Here is a 23,708-nt window from a genome sequence, read left to right as displayed (position 1 = left end):
AATTTCTCAAAATACACGATACCATTTTTGAATTTCTCTAAATAAAGGCAAGATTTCTATTGACGGCTTTCTCTGCTCCAGTGAATGGATAACATAAGCAAAATTCTCTCTAAAATAAATTCACAGTAATTCAATCAATAAATATGTACCTATAGATAACATCGAGGATATAAAAGGAAATTTAAAAACTGTGCCTGGAATCTCTAGGCATTCACCTAGGCGTGTCGGGTAATTACATTGATCACCACATTAAAATATGTAATGACCCTCTCTCTCTCTCTCTCGATGGTGATTTTGGCATGGGGATTTTATTCTAATTGGGCCGCCAAAGAAATTTGCACTATTTATTGCTTCGACCACATCTCTATTTGTGAAGAAGAAAAGGAGAAAAGTTAAGAGTTTGCTGTGTGAATTTGGTAGTTTTGGCACCTGTGCACAAACGCATTCCACAGTGGGATACAACAGAATAGCCGCCAGGAAACCAATCCGTGGGCCGCACCTACGCGAATTGGGATCATTTTACATGAATAAATGTGATAGATTTCCTCTCTAAAAAAATCCATCATATAACCTAATTTTCACTGATAATCAGACAATTCAATTAAGTAAAAGAACCAAAATCAAATCCTCTCAAAATCCAATATCCTTATCATCAGACACTTTTGGATACCCGTCGTACTCAAATCGCACGGAGAGCGTCGCCGAAATCGCTCGGAATTTCGACCTCAAACCATCCATGATTTCCTGAACATTCTCATCTTCCGGATCCAAGATAGGGTATTTTTCCAGCAATTCCTCCATTTGCTTCATGTTCTTCTGAACCCTTGACGAGAAGCTGCTCGGTTCGATGCGGAGGATCGAATTCCATACGTCGATGCAACCTTGGTAAAATCCTACCTCCTCTCCGACTTCAAACCCTAGCTTCAGGCCCACCTCTCTTCCTTCATGTTTTCCGGAGATCAGGCCGTCGTTGAATCCGTCTCTGAAACCGTCGTCGCAGTGAGTTTCTTCAAGCTTGAGAGACGAATCGAAGATGTCTTCGAGATTCCTAGTGTTTAGAGAAGGAGATGCCATGGTCGTGAGAGAGATAAGCGTGAGAAGGTGGACAGAGGAGTGAAATGATACGCGACCTGCGTCTGTCTTTCCGCAGTACACACCGGTTTCTGATCTGATAATCGGGGGCCTCTCGGTAATCCAATCCAGACCGTTGGTTGCTGAGTTCCACCCAAAAGATACCTAATATAAGAAAATCTTAACGTTTCAATTCGCCGCCTATGCATTGATCAACGGCCAAATCTCCATTGACGAGAGAGGAGAGGCGGAGAGCCGGTGTGTACGGAGGGGGTACCTTCGGAAGCGGGTTGGCAGAGGAGTGGCTTCGGGCGACGATCTTGGCGGACCGAATTAAGTGCGACCGGGATCCAGCCACGTGGGTGCGGCCCAGACCGTGGGGCCCACCTTAAAGTATGTTTTGTACATCCACGCCGTCCATCAGTACTGCCAGCTCATTTTCGGGCATGGCCTCAAAATGAAGCAGAATCTTGGGTAGACCACACAGTAGTGATTGAACTCCCACCACTTAAAACTTCTCGGGCTGCAAAGGTTTTACATTAAGCTAATCATCGTTTTCCCCTCGTTCACGCCAGTCATATGAGAATTACAAGAACTTGTATTTTGAATACTCTAATTTGAATTAACTCTGGGTTATATTTGGCTGTTTATATGGCAATGCAATTATTTTCAAAAATAGAAATGCATTTAAATTTTAAAGTTTGAATATTTTAATTAGTAGATTAAGTTTAATGCATTTAAAAATATTATTTTGTTTGATTGAATGATTGTTAAAAATCAATTTAAATATATACTTTGGTAAAAAAGATGAAATTCAATCACAAATAAGTGACTAACTAATATTTTTAACTGGTCATTTACATGGTTATTGTGTTGGATTGATCAGATCACTCTAATGATGTAATTTTAGTGATGTAATTGATAATTTAATTATTTTGAATATCATTAACATGATATACGTACAATGGATTAAGAGCTTAACAACACATTTTGTTATACATGCAACTATAATATCTTTAAAATTAAGAGAAAAGTGAGTGAAGTTCCATATCACGGCTAAAGAAAGAGATTAAAAAACATGGAGAAACCATGTATTTTAAATACCTCGCAAACAATTTGCCAAACAATTTCTGGATTCCCAATACACTCCGATACACCACATTAAACTATCATTTATCAACCTTTTATCAGCAAGTTCCATCGCTTGTATAAAAAAATGAGGTGGATCGAAGTATTGAGTGGACCATACCACAAAAAAGAAAAAAAGTAACTGAACACTTACTGTTAAAACTCCTTAGGGGCTACAAAGGTTTTGGATCGGGTTGGTATATACGTTTTTCAATCCTTTTAGGTTCACGTGACCTAATCAATTAGATGGATGACAAATAAACATTACATTGGGCCTTAGAAAGTTTTGAATGGTGGGTGTTTAGTCACCACTGTTTCTTGTGGTGTGGTTCACTGAGATTTGGATTTGCCTCCTTGCCTATAGCCCAAAAATAACTCAGACAATTGACGATCCTTGAGGATCAAAACACATGCAGTATGGTGTTGCCTATGGAGCTTTTCCAGTAGCACATTGCTGGCGCAGTCTGCTACATTGCACAATCCAAGTTCGGAAGAGCAGCCCGGATGTGACAATGTTTGATTAGGTCTGCGTAATCATTTAAACTATTCAACTAAACCACTTTCAACACATGCTTTGGTCTAACTTGGATGGATCCCTGACTGCAGGGCCACTGTGATATATTTATCTCATATCCAAGTTATCCACCTTTTTCGCAAACTAATTTGAGGTCAGTAGCTCAAACGTTGCAAATTCAAATCTCGAGTCGACCACACCACAAAAAGCACTAGTGATTGAATTCCCGCCCATTAAAACTTTTTGGATGGGATATTTTTGTGATCCCCTGGTTCAAGTCTTTATTACTTAATCCGCAAGTTGGATGCTAATAAACACTCGGATGGACCTCGAGAAGTTTCCAACCATGGGGCGTTCAATGACTACTGTTTCCTAGACCATGGTCCACATAAGATATCAATTTATTTCATTTTTTGAGATCCTACCTTAAAATGAGCTGTATATTTGGATGGAAGGCATGTATATAAGGTACATATATTATAGTGGTCCTGTGGTTAAGGATGCAGCGTAGCTATGTGTAAGTTGCGTATTGATGGCTCCATCTCTGAAGGCAACACATGGCCCAATCAAACATCACCACATTAGGGCCTTCCAGCCCATGTGGCTGGGGGATAGGAAGGTATTGGAAGGGATTGGAAGTTAAATCCCGAGATTGGCCAAGCATGCCAAACAGGGCGGGGTGATCATCCCGGATATAGCAATCCCATGGATCTTAAGACAATCCACTGACAACACCATCATTACCTTTAAATCTCATCCAATCAACCCTAATCTGTTCAAACTTGCCTGGGACATGTTTGGTTCGAAGGGATGGGAAGGTTTAATCTCAAGATTGGCTGGGCGTGCCAAACAGACTCGATATAGTAATCCCATGGATCTTAAGACAATCCACTGACAACACCATCGTTACCTTGAAATCCATGCCATCCACCCTAATACCATTCAATCCCTTCCAATCCACCCGGCCAAACGGGCCGTTGTTGTGTTGAGTGAGGCCAATCTGCTCCTTTGATGAGCCCCAATATAGAGTGTGTTTTATCGCATGTCCATCGTGAGCCCAAATTGAAGCATATATCTAAATCTTAAGTTTGCGCAGGAAAACAGTAAATATTAAATGGGAATATTTTCACTTGAGCGTTAGATCTGTCTCAAAAACCCATGCCTTAAAATGATACGAGAGACGGCATAGGACGGCGTGGATAAACAAATACATCACCGTGGGACCGCCCACATGACTGCACGTTCGTGGCTACAGACGGGCGGGGTAGTACGTCTCAGTACACTCACAAGAAGTTTTCAACGGTAGGCATTCAATACCCACTATTTCCTGTGGTGCGGTCCACTTAACCACTGTTTCTGCCTCATTTTTGGGCTAATAGCCTAAAATGAGATGGAAAAATGTATGGACGGCGTGGATAAAACACAGAAATCATGGTGGGGCGCACAGAGCCTTTCCACCACCGACTTGGGTGGTGGAGGGATACTACCCAGTCTGAGTCTCCTTTTCTCTCTCCCCGAATCCATGGAATGAAAATTACAGAGCCGCATCTCTTCGATCCAAGCCATACAGGAGCATGAAGAGCATCACTTCTCTCCTGAGAGCAGAGGAAGAAGAAGAACAACAAGACCCCTTCTTGGACGAATCCAACTGCTACTGTCCTCTGTCCCCATTGCAGGTCCAAACCATCCTCGAAACATCTTCAGAATCTGCCATCTGGGTTCTCTTTTTCTTCTATTCGTGGCGGTTTCGATCTTCTCATGCTTCTGTTTTGTTTCTTTTTGAACAGAGATTGTATGGATTTGGGGGGTGTTTGGTCGCTGCTTTTCTTTGTATGCTACTGGTATGAATGAAATCTACTTTCATGAAATTGATATTTACAACCTTCCTTTTTTTTTAATTTTAATTTTTATTTTTTTTAATTTTATATATTTAATGCATACTTCCCCTTTCTTTCTACTATTGTTATTAGAGTAGTAAGAAAGTGGAGTGCTCAATTCAAGTAAAAGGGAACTATTCAATTCAAGTAACTGAAGTAGAAAAATGGAACTGACATTTACACCCTCTTTTCTTACTCCCCCCTCCCAAAAAAAGAAAAAAGAAAAAAGAATAAAAGAGAGCAGAGTACGGTGGATTGTACTCGTGCATGCTTCCACCATACACGTGGTAGATGTGCATTCGATCCAGACATTACCCATGGTCAGACGGACGGACATAACTGTTCATTCAATCAACTTTTGACAGTTGATCTAGACCGTTGGCTGATTTTCTTTCCGTCCATTTGATGGTTACTGATTAAATGGTCTGGGTTCTCTGATTTTTGTGATTTTTTGGGTTGTGGAGCGTCCATTGTGGCGACACAATTTGGACGGTGTAGATTGATGCATGTGTCAATCATGTGCCATCTGTATGATCCGTCATACTCTGCCATATTGTTGTGGAATTCCTCTTCATGTAGATGAATGCTACTTGACTTTGATCATGGATGCTTGGATCTGTTCTTGCTGATTTAGAAAGGATCTTATTTGCAGCATTTTTTTTCCCTGTCCAAACAATGATCTACAAAACAGACAGTCGAATTCAGCTGTAACTGAAAAGATGTCTAGCCATCAATATGGACTGTCACGGCCCCCACTTTGATTGTCCGGGTCTCTCAAGATTTCATTGTTTCTGTGATTTCAGATTGATGGGCTTGCGAAGTGTATAATTTTAGTCTCGAAGCTGAGCAATGTTTTAGTGTGTTTGGATGGACCATTGAATAGAATTGCCATCATCAATATAAGGAAGTGGAAATAACCAAATTGTGATTTCCTTTTCTAGCACTTATATTGAGGGTCAATGCCCAAACAACAATTCCATTATTTCCAAGTTGGACTTGAAAACAATGCAACTACAATTGAGGGCTACTCTCCCATTATGAATACTTGGAAATAAATTTTCCATTTTCTCTTTATAGAATAGAATGTTCTCAATTCGATTCACTTGTTGCATCCAAACACAGCCTTTTATGGTTTGTTGATGTTTGATTTCTGCCTTGACTGGCTGAAGCTGGTTTAGAATGATGTTATTTGCGGAAATTTCATCTTCTTCATGTTTCTTTACTCAAAGTCTGCAACTATAACTCAAGATAGTGATCTCTTAGTTTTTTGTTGTGAGTACAAAACATTCTTATCTTTCATGCTTAGTTCCATCGAGGTTCAGTTCAGTTCACTAAGATGATTTTATTTAGATAGAAACAGAATGATGTTAATATGTTCTTTTATGCACTGTGAAAGATGTAACTACCGTTGCTAGTCGTATTCCTATTATCCCACATGGTCAAATAGAAGATTTGTTGAATTCTCATTTTAGTGTCATCAGGTCGATTTTTATATCTGTTCCAATTTTTAATCAATATCAGCAAATGACTGAAGGATTCACGTCTTCTAATCACACAAATTTGGGATTAGATCTATTGAGGGATGAATGTTTGTTTTTATGAGTGAGTTTATGAACCTTTTTGGTACCAAATCTTGTCTACTTGTTTATGTACTTCAAGATTTTCTTTTTAAATGTACTCCCAGAATCCAGATTTGGGCAAATTGAATTTCTAAATCCATATCATATATTTCAGCTTTCCAGCAGTTGGGAGTTGCATTACATTTTTTTTTTCCCTATTGGATCTGATTTTTTTTGATAGGTAAGCTGGCTTGAACCAGAGACCTGAATATTGAAACACAATCTGTCTGACATCGAGTTGGGTCAGGTTAACGGTCGACCTAAGCCCCACCAAACCTCAAGAAGACTCAAAAAAGAAAAAAGAAAAAAGATAATACACGAAAATTACACGTGAAGAGCAAGAAAGCTCCATGTTAGTAACCATCTAAATTGAGTTGCCTTTCCATGACAACCGTTGCATGTAACCATACGCAGTGGACGTGTTCTAGTAGGACACGTGCTCCTCTGTCTCATGTCTGGGCTGTCGATTTGTAATCTTAGCCTTATTGCTCCCCCTTAAATTTGACTAGGAGCACAAGTGAAGTTTGACCATGATGGAACAAAAGACATCCCTGGAGAGAGGTTTGCTAAAAACATCTGCTAGCTGTTAAGCTGAGTTAACAAATCTTGTAACTGGTAAACCAAGTGCCACCTTCTCACGAACAAAGTGATAGTCTAAATTGATGTGCTTTGTTCTGGCATGAAAAATTGATTTTAGAAACACGTATAAAGCACTCATATTATCACAGAATAATATAGGAGGCTGATGAAGATAAATGCTGATATCTTGAAGAATAAAACCTAGCAAAGTCAATTCTGTAGCTGTAGAAGCCATAGACCTTAACTCAGCTTTTGCAATGGACCAAGATACAGTGGGTTGTTTCTTAGCACATGGGAGATTAAATTTGCTACAAGAAAAGTGCAAAAACCGGTGGGCGGATCTTCTTGTAGATGGACATCCTGCCCAGTTGGCATCAGAAAAGGCATAGAGATTCAGTGTAGAATGAGAGAGAATCTGAAAAGCTAGATCAACTGTGTCAGCCAAAATATCGCAAAATTCTTTTTACAGCTTGAAAATGCCAACGATAGGCTTTTCCATATGTTGATAAACTGTATTGACTGAATATGACAAATCTGGCCTGGTCATAGTCAAATATTGTAGGACCTGAACTATAATAGTGTAGGATCAGAAAATAACTCATCATTAGAGGAGAATTCCTGTTTGAGAGCCATAGGAGTAGAAAAAGTACGAGCTCCATTCATATGCTCACAATCAAGAAGATCTTTGGCATATTTTGTTTGTGAAAGAAACATACCACCATCAAAGTAGGAGACATCAATCCCCCAAAAATATGCAGTTGACCAAGATCCTTCATAGCAAACTCTCGGCCAAGTTGAGCAACAAACCATTCCAAATAAGTAGTAGAATATCTGGTAACTAAAATATCATCAACATATAAAAGTGGCAGAGTGGGACCATGAGATGAACGGGAAACGGAAAGCATGAGTCTGCAAGGTACCAAAAAAAAAAAAAACCAAAGAGAGCAAATGCTTAATCTGTCAAACCATGCCCTAGTAGCTTATTTAAGCCCATGCAGAGCACATTTTAGTTGATAGACATGTGTAGGATAATTAGTATCTACGAATCTGAGTGGCTGCTCCATAAAGACTGGTTCTTTCAAGAAAGCATGTAAAAATGCAATTTTCACATCTAGTTGTTTAACCTCCCATCTAGAGACAACAACAACATCAGTAAGAACAATTCAAATTGTACTTGGTTTGACTACTGGGCTAAAAGTTTGGCTTGTAAAAATTAATGACAACAATATGCTTGTAACCCTTAGCAACAAATTTGGCTTTTAATCTCTCTAAGTTTCCATCCAGATTAAGTTTAGACTTGTAGACCCATCTGCAGCCAACAACATTCATCTTTGGAGTACGTGGTACAAGAACCCATGTTTGATTAGCATGCATATTTAAATTTTTTTCGTGCATTGCTTTAAACCATCCTGGGTGTGCCAAGGATTTGATATACTTAGGTGTAGTAGTGTAGATGGAATGGATGATGCTACAATAGACATGGAAGGATGAATCAATTGTTTGACAACTCTGGATTTTGATCTTGTGCGGTATGGATGAGAGGATGCTTCTTGGACAACCCGATGTGTTTCGGCAGATGCTTGATCATCACCATTTGATGAGGTGGCAATGGCGTCTTGATTAGAGGTAGGTGTGTTAGTAGTGGCTGCTGCTTGATCCACCTATTCAGATGATGAGGAATTGTTGCTCAGGTTCAACAGAAAGAGAGATGATTTGTTGGAGCAGGACCATGTGTCTTGACAGGTGTAGTAGCATCAACAGCATCAATTGACAAGTTATCTTCAGCAATGTGTGGGTATAAATGGGTGTTGACATTAACACCTAAAGCGGGTGTGGTGGCATCCTGTGATTGGTTGGCTGACTGAGGGATCAACTCAGGGATGGTGATGGTGTTAACATTGGCACTGGATGTCACACCCGAAAATTCAGCACCGAGTACCAGGTCCCCGGTCTCGAGTTCCAGGGTGTGAGGTAAAGAATTACACAATATTCTCTCTCTCTTTGAAGAGTTATGAATAATATTATTGAAACAGAAGCCTGGCAATTGCCAAGCAGCAAAAATACAAGTCAACTAAGAATTACAAGCCCAAAATGGGGTGAGATACATTAAGGTCCAGATGATGTAGATCATGAGCCCATTCCAACACGACACTCTTAATCTTCCAATAAAGTTCTTCCGGAGATTTAGTTTTGCCGTTAAAGCATCAAGCGTTCCATTCCCCCCAGATATTCAAACACAAATGCCACAATATTAAGAGGTTCTTTTTCAATTGAGGGCCATGCCACACCCAAATTAGTTGCGGAACTGACTAGGGCATTGATCACACCTCATTGAATAAATGCAGAATCTGGATCCAAAGATGATTAGCAAAGGGACAATGGAGCAATAAGTGATCGATAGATGCCACATTCGACATTCAAAGAAGGAAAATATTTGTGATTGTCATCCCCATATGCTTTTTGCCCCCCAGCCATGAGGAGGAGACTTTTTCATTCCTTTTTTCTTTTGTTGAAATTATCTTAAATCAGTGTCAAATAGTTATGAATCCATTGGCTCTTCATGTTTTGTATGAAAAATCATGGGGTTGGAGCTTTGATATCGATATCCATTGGTTCTTCATGTTCTCCATGTTTTTTTTTTCTTTGAAAATTTCCTTCAACCAGCTGCCAATTGAGACTACTTTCAAAGTATTTGATGAAATGATCATCACATACACACTAATTTCGAAATATGAGTGTAAGTGGTCCGATTTGGGAAAATTTGGGGCAGATTGGAAAATTCCCCAATTTCTCTCAAATTGCTTGCAATGTTGCATTCCAAACATGAAATCAAGCATGTACGAGGGCTGATATATTGATTTGTTAAGTCCTTGTCAACTTTCAGAAAATAAAAATAATTTTTAATTAAAAATTAATAAAAATATTTGTTATTATTTTTTTTTTTGAAATTTCCCTTCAACCATTTGTCAATCGAGACTAATTTCAAAGTATTTAGGAGTATTTGATGGAATAATAATCACATACACTCTAAATGTTATACATTCAATTTGAATATAATTGCATTAGTTTAGTTAAACAACGCATAACTTAGGACCCTATACAATGGAAACCTATTATGTGCACTTATTTTTTGAAATGTTATGATTTAAAAGTGTGTATTAAGGGGTTTTTTTAAACAATCCCTGAAGTTTCATTGAAAAAATCAACCATTTCCCCAATGTTTCCCAAAAAGTGTGATAAATTACTCGATACAAACGATATATCCCGTGCAATAACTGATACATATTGGTATTCCAAGGATGCGATATGTAACGCGATATCGATATTTCCAACATTGGCTGAAGGCGCCCCAACAAGCTAGCAAAATCTGCTACTTCAGAGTATGACAAGCCCCTTGTGCATGGGGGACACCTCGTTCTAGATTCCCATCAAACCAATCTTAAGAAATATAATAAGAACTTCAATCACATAAACTATTAGGGAAATTAACTCATGTAGTAATTACAAGGTCTACAATCACACTTAAAGTAAGAGATCCAAAACTATAAATAAGGTCCTACTAATCACTAGACCCATCACTTGGGTATTATTACAAAGCCTTTCCTACTAATCAATCATTCTAAAACAAAATCTTAATATAACCGGTTCATCCTTCAAGAAAATCTTCCTTCTCATGGCTACTATCCTCCACGCCGATTCCTGTGACGAAAATGTCCAAAACATGGGTGAAATGTGAAGCTTAGAGAGGAGGATCCCATCTAATTTTCAAAATAAGTACTTGACAAAAATAACATAGTTTCCAAACATAGCAGATGTCTAAAAATGGTAAGCATTCATATACAATGATGCTAAAATGTATACTAAAAATGACAATGATTCAAAAATAATAATTTTCAAATAAGGCGGGTTTCTAAATAAGGCACGTTTCAACTAAGGTAGGTTTCAAATAAGGCAGGTTTTCTAACATATAATGTATTTGAGACGATTAACATAAGAGATTAAAGTCATGAATAATTACAAGATAAACTAAAATCTCATTTCCAATATGATTCATAGACCTAAATTACACTAAGATGCATGATGCAATGCACAGGGGATGCACTATCACTCACCTGTACGAGTCATCGGTGACACTAGGGCCTTTTTATCATTGGTAGGTGAAAACTTTCACAATACAACACCAGTTCCAGTTGTGGCCTCTTGCAGTTCTCATCATGCTCATCCACGTGGATCATAGTGAGGGACATGATAAGCTTAATCATACAAAATCTACCTGCCGTTCCTTTGTGAGTGACACACTCTCACCTTACACCTGGGCCAAGAGGATTTAATTGGGTTTTGAGGCCGTTTCAACCTAAGGCTCTTAAAAGCCCTCCTATTTTGCTTTTGGGATTTGTAACTCGAGAGATGGTGTACGCCCTACTATTTGCTGGTGTCCTCGGAACCCATGATCGGGTTTTCTCCCAAAACTTTTCCAAAAAATGACGTTGGTGAAACTTTCTAAACATAGAATTCTCCTCAATCACTCTTCCATGAGCGTATATTACTAATCATAGACATGCCACCATTACGAATGTAACAAATCCCACCATATTATTCAAAGTAATCTTTTAAACTACTATACAAGACGTACATACTTTCCAACATCACATTTGTGAACATGTTTTTACATATATATAAAAGTCGAATTTCCCGTTTTTACATATATATAAAAGTAGACTTTCCCGTATATAAATTCACACATTTTTTTGGCCGTAAATCTAAAGGAAACATCATACAATGAATATTACACCTTGTCGGTTTTTTTTTACAAAAATCATCAAATGTTTTAGAAATAAAACTATCTAGCATACAATGTAGATTTGAGGTGTATAGACATGTAATGATGGAATTCAGGTGAAATCCCATTATATTATTGACTTAGTTGCTGACCAAACCCATAACTAAGATTTCGGGTTTTAGAAGATTACATAAGGTTATTCAAGAATCAAAGAAAATCCAAAGTATTCCCAAGATTCTATCCATTGCATGTATATACACGAATCCATATCACACCGTTCTAGATCTTGGGCAATCATATACATTCTCACATCCAAAGGAATCATGAAACAATGAGTATTCATCTTGCTGGATTTTTAAGACAAGAATCATCAAATGCTTTAGAAATAAGACTATCTAGCATACAATGTAGATTTGAGGTGTATAGACATGTAATGATGGAATTTGGGTGGAATCTATTGACTTAGTTGCTGACCGAACCTATGACCCAAATTTCAGGTTCCAAAAGATCACATAAGGTCATTTAGGCATAAAGGGTAATCCAATGTTTTCCCAAGATTCTATCTATTGCATGTTTATGCACGAATCTATATCACACACTTTTTTTTTTTTTACACAAGCACACACCCCCACACACTCACGCCGTAATGGGATTTCACCACCTATGGATACTCGAACCCTTGACTGGGTGTTGAAACTCCTGAGAGTCTACCACCGGAGCAACTGCGGTAATGGTGCCCATCGTTATCGATACGGTTATGGGCCGTATTGGCCATTACGAACTCATAACAGCTGATACGCCTCCTGTAACGGTCAGAAAATTTTTTGTTCTAAAAAAATCTGAACAAATATCCATCAAATCCAGAAAATTCTAAATATTCCAAATATGCATTTATTTGTAAATTTGAACGTGTTCATGGTGGTGTAACCGTCCACTCTTTGTTGAGAAAGTTGTATTGGGTGGTTTGATGAGTTTATGAACCTAATAGTCTGAATTGACTGCAAAACTCATAGATTTAATTTTCTAACTATTTAATACCAATGATAGATATATTAAAATGAATTTAATGTCAAAATATCTCACATGTGTAGGTGTTTGCTAAATTTTAAAAATTGACCGAAAATATTATAAATATATATAAAAAAAGAAAGTCAGTTGCATAATTTGTAAAATGTATATTTATCTGTTCTAGTTTGAGTAACGCATCATATTCAACCACAACAACAGAGATTTAGAAAAGAAGAAGGTATAAATACCTTTTTTTGAAGATTTTTCGGAAAATGGCTTATGGGGCTTTGATTCAACTAAATCCTTGAAATAACTTGTTTTGAATCTCAAATTCAAGGTAAAAGTGGTCAGAATTTGCAATAGAATAGTTTATGAAAGAATTTGGAAGAGAAAATTGCCAAAAAATGAGAAAAATTGCAACTTAAAAAGACAGAGAAAAAAACTAGCTGTTTATGACCGTTACGGGCAGTAACAGCCGTTATGGGGCGTAACGGCCATTACGGCTCCCGTAACGGCTGATACGTAACCGATTTGTTACACCTTGACAGTTATATATCTTAGGCAATCATGTACATTCTCACATCTAAAATAATCATGTTACAATGGGTGAATATTCACCTTGCTCGATTTTTAAGACAAAAATCATCAAATGCTTTAGAAATAAAACTATCTAGCTTGCCGTGATAGAATGGGATTTCATCCGGATTCCATTACTGTATGTGTATACATTATGAATCTACACTGTATGCTAGATAGTTTTATTTCTAAAGCATTTGATGATTTTTTTCTTAAAAATCTAGTAAAGTGAATTCTCATCATATCATAATTCTTTTAGATGTGAGAATGTATATGATTGCCTCAGATATGTAACTGCGTGATATAGATTCGTGTATATACATGCAATGTATATGATTGCCACGAGAAGGAAGATTATCTTGAAGAATGAACCAATTATATTGAGATTTTGTTTTAAAATGATTGTTTAGTAGGAAAGGCTTTGTAATAAGACCCGGGCTTAGTGATTAGTGGGACCTTGTTTATGGTTTTGGATCTCTTACTTTAATTGTGATTATGGACCTTGTAATTATTTGCTACATGAGTTAATTTCCTTTAATAGTTGATGTGATTGAAGTTCTTATTATATTTCTTGAGATTGGTTTGATGGGAATGTTGAACAAGAATATTGTGTGATTCATTTACCTCACATCCTGGAACTTGGGACCGGGGACTTGGTACTTGGCAATGTTGTCAAATCGCATATGCCATGGCATATTTTTTATAAAATAATAAAAAAGGAAAAAAAGGAAAAAAAATGAAAAAATTCTAAAAAAAAAAGGAAAAACTTGCCTGATTAGTACACATGATTGGATTTGGTTATTTTACTTATTTCATTATAGTTTGAGTGTTTCATTAAGTTATATATTTAATTACTTATATTGTATTATATAAATTTTGACAAAACAATCAAGCTACATTAAAAGAGAACTAATTATTATAAACTTCAAACAAAGAAATTCTACTCATAAATGGATAACTTGAAACAACTTACAAGTTATAACTTACAGCTTAATTTACAAAAAGCAAGCACAACTTATAAAATACAAAAAATAAACATACTTGAAATAATTATAGAGAGATTAGAGTAAGAGAGAGAGTAAGAGATTTGGAGCTTTGGAGTAAAGAATAGTGAAAATGGAGGGGATATGAGTGCCTATTTATAGGCAAAAGCTCTCCAAATTGAAAAAAAATAAAAAAAAAAAAAATTTGCTTCCACTTTGGCTATATGTGATCGCATATACTCGCATATGCGATCACATATTGGTCGCATATAAAAGTATGCCATGGCATACTTGCCAGGATCACATATGCCATCATGGGATATGCGATTCGATCTACATTATGCACATATGCAATCGCATTTGACAACAATGGTACTTGGTGCCGAATTTTGGGGTGTGACACTAGAGTCAATGCCCATGTCACAAGGACCGGTTCTATCGGCATTGGTTGTAAACTCCCCATGAACCTATACACTATTTAGTAGTCTATTAGTGAGGGAAAAAATATTTTCATCAAAAACCACATGCTTGGATATGTAAACTTTCTTGAGGATTTAGACAGTTGGATTCTTTCTGTTGAAGACTATATATCCCAAGAAAACACATGCCAATGACTTAGGGCTGAATTTATTCGTAGCATAATTTTTTAATAAAGAAAAATACCGAGAACTAAAAACTCTAAGAGAAGAATAATCTGCCATCCATCAAAATAGTAGTTGATATGGAGATTTCATATCCAATTGCATTGAGGGTACATGATTTATCAGATAAACAACAGTGTGGAAAGCTTCAACCTAATATTTCGTTGGAGCACTGCACTGAAACATCATTGTGAAGCCAAGTTCAAAAATAACTCTATGTTTTGTTTCTGCAATTCCATTTTGTTTAGGTGTTGCATGGTATGAGACTTGATGAACAATTTCTTGATTTTCCAAAAAAATCATTACTAGAAAACTCACCCCCTTATCACTTTGGAAAATTTTAATTTTCCTTTACAATCTTTTTTCAACAAAATTTTGAAATTCAGGAAGATAGAGAAAAAAATTCTAACTTTCTCTTAAAGGATAAATCCATGAGAACCTTGTGTAATCATCAACAAACACCACATAGTAGGCAAATTTTTTATTTTTATTTTTAGACAAACAGGAGCATGACCCCATAAATCAGAGTGAATTTTGAATAAAGGCTCAAGAAATTTTATTGACATTACTAAAAGGAAGTTTGCATTCCTTTCCCATCTGACAACGATTGCACATAGAGCTTCTTTATTCCATGCATTAATACTAATGAAGTTCTTTGAAAAAAAAAAAAACTAAATAACACTTGATTAGAGGTATCCTAAATGTTGATGCCAAACTACTTCAGAAGTGGTCCTGTTTCTGACTGAAAAAACGTTAATTTACCATCATCATCTGCAAGAGAATAAATTCCTCCTTTTTTAGCCCCTTTTCCAGTATCCTTCGTGTTGCATTTTCCTCGATTAAAAAAAAAAACCATCATATGAGAATTCAAACACATGGAAAATCCCCAGTAAATTGACTAACCAAGAGTAAGTTCTTTTTGCTCTCTAGGACAAGCAAAACGTTAGGGATATAGAAATTACTTTTTCCAACATTAATCCGAGCATTCCCAACATGAGAGATAGCCAACTGAATACCATCAACAATTTCAACACTATCATTCCCAGAATAAGGAGGAAGGTTAGTCAATTTGCTTGCATTTCATGTCATACGAGATGAAGCTGCTGAGTCACTTGGTGTCTTGAGGATTAGTAACTTTGGCTTGAGGCACTGAATCAGGTTGATGCGAATTATCAAAACAATACCAACCTTCTAATGCTGGGTGATTCTCTTCCACAGATCTGACACTTTTCTGCATTCTAAACAAACTGCTGTTGTTGTGGGCCTTGTTGACCTGGATGGTCACCAGTGGGATCAGTTGGAAGACGGCCCTACTGCTCTCTATTTGGTCCCTGCTAGCCATTTTAACTAGCCTGAAAAAAATTCCTTCCAGTCGTATTAAACTGTTGCCTGTTGCCAGATTTGTTGATTTTACTGTTGCCAATTCCTTGTGTTGTTTCTATTATTGTCGCGGTTTATGTTATTTCCCTGACCATGTTGTAGACCAATAAAGGCTGTAATTTGATTGGGAAAAAAACAGATGCTTCATGGGCCTGAGTTCGAATTTCATAGCTTTGCAATAAGGGAATAATTTCAGCATAACTGCATACTGGTGGTTTCATCATTGTTGTTGTAACATTTTCATATCTTGGACCTAGTCCTTGTAGAAGCCAAAATACCTTGTTCTTGTCAATAACAGGGTGTCCAATTGCGGCAAGATCATCACTGATACTTCTAAATTTATTGATATAGTCAGATAAGGGAGAATCACCCTTTTTAAGAGGTTGCAGTTGCTGTGTGAGTTGAATTTCTCTTGCTTGAGAATCATCTGCATAGGTTTTCTCCAGGGTTCTCCAAACATCCCCAGCCGACTCTAAACCAATCACAAGCCCCAGGGCTTCATAAGACAGGGTACTGGCGATGTAGGCTTTAACTTTATGATCTGATTTCTTCCAGGCCGTGTGCTGAGCATTAACTGAACTTCATCATTTAGAGGATTCCAACATGCGCTCTGGCAGTGTCATATTCTCTATCAATGAGCCCCATATCTCACTTTCAAGAAGAGAGATACCTATATCTTCCATAAGAGAAAATTGGAAGTTGATAGCTTCGTAGAAACATGATTTGAAATATTGTCAGAAGAAGAGTGGCATGGGTAATTCCAACATGGGCTCTGGCAATTGCATTTTGTCTATCAATAAACCCCATCATATCTGCACTTTCAAGAAGAGAGATACCTACATCTTCCATAAGAGAAAATTGGAAGATGATAGCTTCGTAGAAACATGATTTGAAACTTTGGCAGAAGAAGAGTGGCATGGGTAATTCCAACATGCGCTCTGGCAATGTCATATTCTCTATCAATGAACCCCATCATATCTTCACTTTCAAGAAGAGAGATACCTACATCTTCCATAAGAGAAAATTGGAAGATGATAGCTTCGTAGAAACATGATTTGAAACATTGTCAGAAGAAGAGTGGCATGGGTAATTCCAACATGCGCTCTGGCAATGTCATATTCTCTATCAATGAACCCCATCATATCTTCACTTTCAAGAAGAGAGATACCTACATCTTCCATAAGAGAAAATTTGAAGATGATAGCTTCATAGAAACATGATTTGAAACATTGTCAGAAGAAGAGTGGCATGGGTAAATCACATTCACCATCAATGAAGCCATTAGAGTCGAGCGAAAAGGATGAACCGTCTTCTACCAAAATGGGCAACGAGATCTCTAGGCTGGACTTTGATGGCAGTGCAAGAGGACAAACTTCTACCAATCTGGGTGTCTTCTCCTTCTTAGAATTCTTAATCTTCAAAGGGCTCTTCCCGTTGAAGGCTCTGATACCTTAATTTGAAAATAAAGAGATTGAAAAAGATATTTGTTTACTCTAGCTCTCACAACCAGTGTTTTAAATATCGACGATACCAGCCGATATATCTCATGATATATCTTGTATCCTGCCCGTGCGATACGAAATGCATAGACAGTGCCAATATATCTCACCTATTCAATCCAGTGAGCATTTTCAAATTTTGATCCACGTTTTTGTTGTAAATCACATTAAACCAGTGTCAAATGGTTACAAATGTATGATTCTTCATGTTTTCCATGAAAAATTATGGATTGGAACTTCGATTTCGAGATTTGGGGGAGATGGGTCAAGTTGTGGAAAATTGAGAAGAAAAAAAAAAAAACAAAATTTCTCAATTTCTTACAAAACAGTTGTAATCTTTGTATCCAAACACAAAATGAAACATGTATGTAACATGATCTAGTGATTGTTCTTTTGCTTTTGAATGTACTGATTGTGTTTCCATACATGTCTTCTTATGTTTATAAATTACATGAATATACTTGCATCAGTTCAGTTGAAAAGCACATATATTAGGACCTCATAAAAATAAAACCCCTATTATGTGCACTATTTTTGTAATGGTTTTATTTCTAAGTGTGTATTGATGTCTTTTACAACAATCCATGAAGTTTCATTGAAACATTCAACCAAATTCTCAATGTTCCTATGTTTCCCAACAACAACGATACATTATGCGATACAACCGATATATCCCATGCAATAACCGATATTTATCCGTATCCCAAGGGTTCAATACATTACGCGATAACGATATTTAAAACATTGCTCACAACATGAGAGCAGAGAAGAAAAGAATTGTATTTATAGACTGTGTATCCAAGAATAGCAGTTACAATGTACAATTGATTAATTGCAGAATAGCGGTTATAACCAAATACAAAAAAAGATAATGCAGGAAAAAAGAGAATGCATGAAAATTACACGTGAAGAGCAAAAAGCTTCACGTTAGGAACTATATAAATTGAGTTGCCTTTTTATAACAACTGTTGCACGATACCATACATGGTGCACTTGTTCTAGTAGGACACATGTTCACCTCTGTCTCACATATGGGCTGCCAATTTGTAATCTTAGCCTTATTAAAATCCTCTATACTTAACCGTAAACCGACCTGACCTGATCAGACTTGACTCAAATACATGTGATTATTCCCAACCCAACCTGAATCAAATTTGCTCAACCCGAAGCGAACTCGATTTCAAATCGGGTTGGAGTTTTCCAACCCTAACCCGACCTGAGGAGCCTGGCAACCCGATCCGAACTTAGGTTTGGTCAGTTGGGTTTGAGTTGACATGAACCGAAGTTGCAGCCCTATTAAGATATGGGCGGTCGGGTCCCCACTCTTTCTGCTAGATCTGATGTTGGCTATCGTTATGTAATGGATATAATGAAATTGTTTTTAGATGTGAGAGTATGTTATTGTTTCCACAGTTCTGAATGGGAATATATAATCTACGATCCCCTTTTTTGCAGTCATTGGTTGCTTTTGCCCGACCTGTGAAATTTGCTATAATATTCAGCTTTGGAAACCTATTGGCGATTGGAAGGTAGGCCTGTTCAATTAAGGCATTTCATATTTCCAATTTAACTGTTCTTGCTTGGTAACCAACTATTTATTTGAACTGTTTTAACACCAAGAATCACCGCATGGCGCACAGACACTTTTTTTTTTTTTCTTTATTCTTTTGCCTTTTCTCATCAAGAAATGATGCATTTTGCTGTTCCTGGCTTCCAAAGGTTGAAAAATGGAAAAATAGAAAGCCCACTTAATATGTGTTCTGTTTGCCATGCCACCCTAAAAACCCACAAGAGCCTTGCCAACCTTGAAACATCCAAACAAGCACTTAGGGCCTGTTTGGGTGACACCCAGAACCTATTTTTCCTTGTTGTTGCCCAATATACATGAAAAAACCTGTCAGCACCTCATGAAAAACCCATTCTCCCATCACTATGGCCCACATGAAGAATGGATAGATGTAATGTTACAGCTTTTGCTGTGTGTGTGGATCACGGATTGGCATGCAAAGACTGTCTGCACCAACTCATAATCTTGGAAAATAGCTTGGGGTCTCTTTTTTAGACAGTGCCAGGTGTATGGCAGTATTCCATTTCGAATGATAGAGGGCTCTCACCCAAACAGGCCTTCAGTTGCAAACTCTGAATGGATTTCTCTCAATGATATCCATATACTTCAGAATAGGTAATGCATTGTATTGTATCCGTGTCCCCTAGTTCCTTATTTAACTGTAAAAGCTGCAAATGTGCCTTAAAATGCTGTATCTGTGTATCAGATACGGGAAATGTTCATCCTCTGTTGCTTTTCATTTTAGAGTTTCATTGGGTTGGAAGTATTTTCTGTGCTGCCTGGGGCATTTTTGAATTCAATTCCATCTCTTGTATTTCAGTGGCTAAACTTGGACCTATGTGTGGCAGCACAGCCTTTGTTATCGGGCTAGCACGGCAAGTAAGAATGATGTTTGATCCTGTCCGAATTTATGCAACGTCCATTTACATCGGGAGTGTCGTTCTTGCTCTTGTTTGCGCTCTATGTGTGAGTCTTTCTGCAAACAATCTATGGGAACCATTTTTGCAATTTTTTTTTTTTTAAATTTCTTTTGCGGGAATTTTATCTTTACTTGTCTAACTGTCATGCAGTTTCATAACAAGATCTTAACGATACTTGCAATTATAATTGAGATCTGTGCCCTTATTTGGTAAGTCTACTTTCCCCATGCATATTTCTATGCTGATTCCATCGTTGTAAAATCTATGAAGTAATGTTGGTGGGGTTTCTAGCCTATCCCATATGAGGACATATAGATATGCTCAACTGAGCTTGTTTTGGGACCAACCAAACTGCATATGGGACTAACCTTTCTAGTAGTCCAAATATTCATGTGGTGGGTTCCGTTGTGGATGGGGGATATGCCCAAGTTGTCTTGCCTTCAGATGATGCTAACCATCTGATTTGGTACCCTGTGAATGTCAAAGATGTTTGCAACTGTCCATTTCACTGGATGGCTAGGATAATCTTATGGACTATATTATGGAATGGTCTGATCAACAGCTTAGTTTACTGCAAGGCATGTCATCCATGTGCACCATTGATGTTCCAAACATAAAACACCATTTTCCTTGTGTAATCGTAATATAATACCTTACCTCCTATTGGGTAATCTAACACCTACTCATTCGGCTACCTTTGGGAGATACTGTATCTGTCATACCATTTGCTTCATCTTTGATAACTCTCACTTCAAAAATGAAGAAGAAGAAGAAGAAGAAGAAGAAGAAGTTTTGAATAACTTCAGGACTTGAGATGCACTCAGCCAACCTTCTGTTCACCTGTTTGTCGTCTTGGCTCACCCTTTCAGTCAAGTGGAGTTTAATTGTAAAGGTTGTTAGAATTTTGACAGAGAACTGCTACTTTGTTATCCTGTGAGATAAATATGGGCGTGTTTTGTTGCCGCTCCAAAAAAATAAAAAATAATATTCGGGCTCCTCACCCCTCGGCCCTCGCCACGTCTTTCTCACAAGAAGCAGTGAAAAGATAGTCTTGATCTCCAACTGTTTTACGTGTGATCTGTGATCTATCATCCTGTATTCAAAATTGTAGTTATCCTTTCTTGTCTTTTGATTTGTTTCCGTTAAGATAGGAAACCAATCCCATCTGTAACTGAAGTTCTCTATACTATTATGAATATTAAATTCAAATGCTCTCACAACTTACGTTGAGTTGGAGATTCAATCCAAATCCCAAACGTGTTTAACCAATTCCCTGTTTGAGAAAACAAGTTTGATTCACACCTTTTGGTCAGTTTCTACATTCCTCAAGAATTCCATTCCATAGCTTTTCTTCAAATAATTTGCCCCAGCTTTTAGCCGGGGAATGAAAAACCAGGAGGGAACTAAAAAACAGAATTCTAGACTTTCCCCAGGTTTTCCTAGAAAACTGGTGTATCAACCAAACAAAATTTAATCATTCCCCAAGAAACACTAAGCCAATTCTATTATTCCTCAGGAAAGTATTAAAACAATGTAATGAATTCCCCATCAACCAAACATGCCAATAAATTTAAACGTTTCTTCTTCACCTTCTTTTATTCATCAAATAGCACTGAACCTGACACATCTCAACGACCGCTTGCAATATGTTCGACCTATTTCAGGTACAGTTTAAGTTACATTCCTTTTGCTCGCAGAATGGTTTCCCAACTGATTGTAAGTTGTGGCGACACAGAGATATAAAATGGCACTGGTCCATGAATGTGGGTTTTTTTTTTTTTTTTTTTTTTGAGTTTTATTTCTTGTTGTTGAAGCTTTGGACCTGTATGGAATTCTCAAGTTCTTTTAGTATAACTGTCATTCTTCTTCCTTTCCTTTTTTTTGGTACGAGCTGAGGGTGTTATTGTGGTTGAGTTCGGCCTTTTGTTCTTCAACAAAGCTGGTGTCAGAGAGTTCCTTAAAGTGGTGATTTTGAAGGCCACTGTATTTTATGGTATTGAATTGCAATTTTTCCAAATCTTATTCCATAAAGTGGTGATTTTTATTTTTTTATTTTTTTATTTCCTGGAAGAATTATTATTAGACTATTATAAAATGAGATGAGCTAATTCTTTGTGTATCTCGGCCTATCCACCTGCATTCATATGGGCCAATATGGAACGTGCATGATAGATGTGAGTTTTCCATCTAATGAAGATGATGCTTAGATCTTCTGCTGCAAAATCTGTGGTGGCGGATGCAATATGAGGACCTGCTCAAGGGCCGTTGTGAGATCAACGCCTAAGAGGAACTCAAGAGGGAGCTCAAGGAAAGGAGCAGTTCCTGCCTGGGAACGACGAGGCTGTTTCACTCCTTAGGTGGGCCACCATGTACAAAGTAGATTGATGGTTAAAACTGTTTTTTTTTTTTTTTTTGCCCACAGTCAATTTGATTGTGTTATGGTCCACATATGCTGTGAAATGGCCTGATTTTGAGGCCAGAAGATCTGAATGGTGCAGCCCACCTGATGGAAAGATATGATCAAGCACATGTTCCATATTGGCATGTGTGCTGCGTGTATATGGCAGGGCTCCTTGCCCACACATTATTTTAAAATAAATGTGAGAAATTATCTGATGCTCTCGGACTCCGGATAAGCTACTGGCAGGTTGAGTAGCGAGATTGGGTACTGAAGTGATGTCACCAAGTTCGGTAGGCCCTACCATGATGCATGTGTTTTATCCGCACTGTCTATCCATTTGGAGAGATCATTTTAAGACATGAGCCAAAGAATGAGACACATCCAAAGCTCGAGTGGACGCCACCACAGAAAACAGCGGAGCTTGAATGCCTACCATTAAAAGCTTTTAGGGGCCATAGAAGTTTTTTGATCAAGCTGATATTTGTGTTTTACCTTCATTCATGTCTGTGTTAACTTATGAACAGGTTGGATTTCAAATAAACATCACGGGGGACCCTAGGAAGGTTTCAATGGTCGGCATTATTCTCCCCTATGTTTTGTGGTGGGGTCCACTCGAGCTTTGGATGACTCATTCTTTCGCTCATGCACTAAAATGATCTCTACAAATGGATAGACGGTGCGGATACAATACATACATCATGGTGGGGCCTACAGAACTTGGTGATGGGCACTTCAGCAGCTAATCCACGTCCGATGCTCTCATAGGCTAGAGCTGTACACGAGTCGAACAGGGTTGAGCTGGCACAGCTCGGCTCGGCCCAGCTAGTAGCTAACCCCGGCTTGAACTAGGCTGGGCTCGGTCCTTGAGCCTAACTGACCGGCGCAACTCAGTTCAGTCAGCAGCTTGTGCCAGTTCGAGCCTATGCGGCATTTTCTCATATACAAAGTGCATTTTCAATTGCTCACATAATGAAAAACAGTAACAATAGTTAACTTGTATTTTATCAAACACTTGGCATGCGCATCAACATTAAGACAAGTGGGTAGTTTTATAATACAAAGGCTTTATATATATATATATAAAAGATTTACATTTGACGAGCGCACATGGCACATCATCAATGGGACATATCAGAATTATAAGAATCACTTGTAATCTCTAATT

The 23,708-nt window shown here is 37.7% G+C and overlaps 2 protein-coding genes across 3 annotated transcripts; one reads left to right on the top strand and one right to left on the bottom strand.

Moving 5' to 3' along the window:
• Nucleotides 1-457: 457 nt before the first annotated feature.
• Nucleotides 458-1,455, bottom strand: LOC131245162 (uncharacterized). Its single transcript, XM_058244430.1, has one exon. The coding sequence runs from the start codon at nucleotides 1,072-1,074 to the stop codon at nucleotides 631-633; it is 444 nt and encodes a 147-aa protein (XP_058100413.1). The 5' UTR covers nucleotides 1,075-1,455; the 3' UTR covers nucleotides 458-630.
• Nucleotides 1,456-3,886: 2,431 nt separating this feature from the next.
• On the top strand, nucleotides 3,887-22,194 carry LOC131245161 (uncharacterized). Of its 2 annotated transcripts, XM_058244428.1 has the most exons (7): nucleotides 3,887-4,389; nucleotides 4,501-4,554; nucleotides 15,707-15,835; nucleotides 19,111-19,184; nucleotides 20,071-20,188; nucleotides 20,293-20,351; nucleotides 21,807-22,194. In XM_058244428.1, the coding sequence occupies exons 1-7, from the start codon at nucleotides 4,288-4,290 to the stop codon at nucleotides 21,883-21,885; spliced, it is 615 nt and encodes a 204-aa protein (XP_058100411.1). In that variant the 5' UTR covers nucleotides 3,887-4,287; the 3' UTR covers nucleotides 21,886-22,194. The 2 variants fall into 2 exon arrangements, with proteins under 2 accessions (XP_058100411.1, XP_058100412.1); XM_058244429.1 differs by lacking the exon at nucleotides 15,707-15,835.
• The last annotated feature ends 1,514 nt before the right edge of the window (nucleotides 22,195-23,708 follow it).

Source organism: Magnolia sinica, chromosome 5, assembly GCF_029962835.1.
Source record: "Magnolia sinica isolate HGM2019 chromosome 5, MsV1, whole genome shotgun sequence".
Taxonomy (NCBI): domain Eukaryota; kingdom Viridiplantae; phylum Streptophyta; class Magnoliopsida; order Magnoliales; family Magnoliaceae; genus Magnolia; species Magnolia sinica.
Note: the sequence above shows the minus strand (reverse complement) of the source record. Positions and strands in the feature narration are given on the sequence as shown.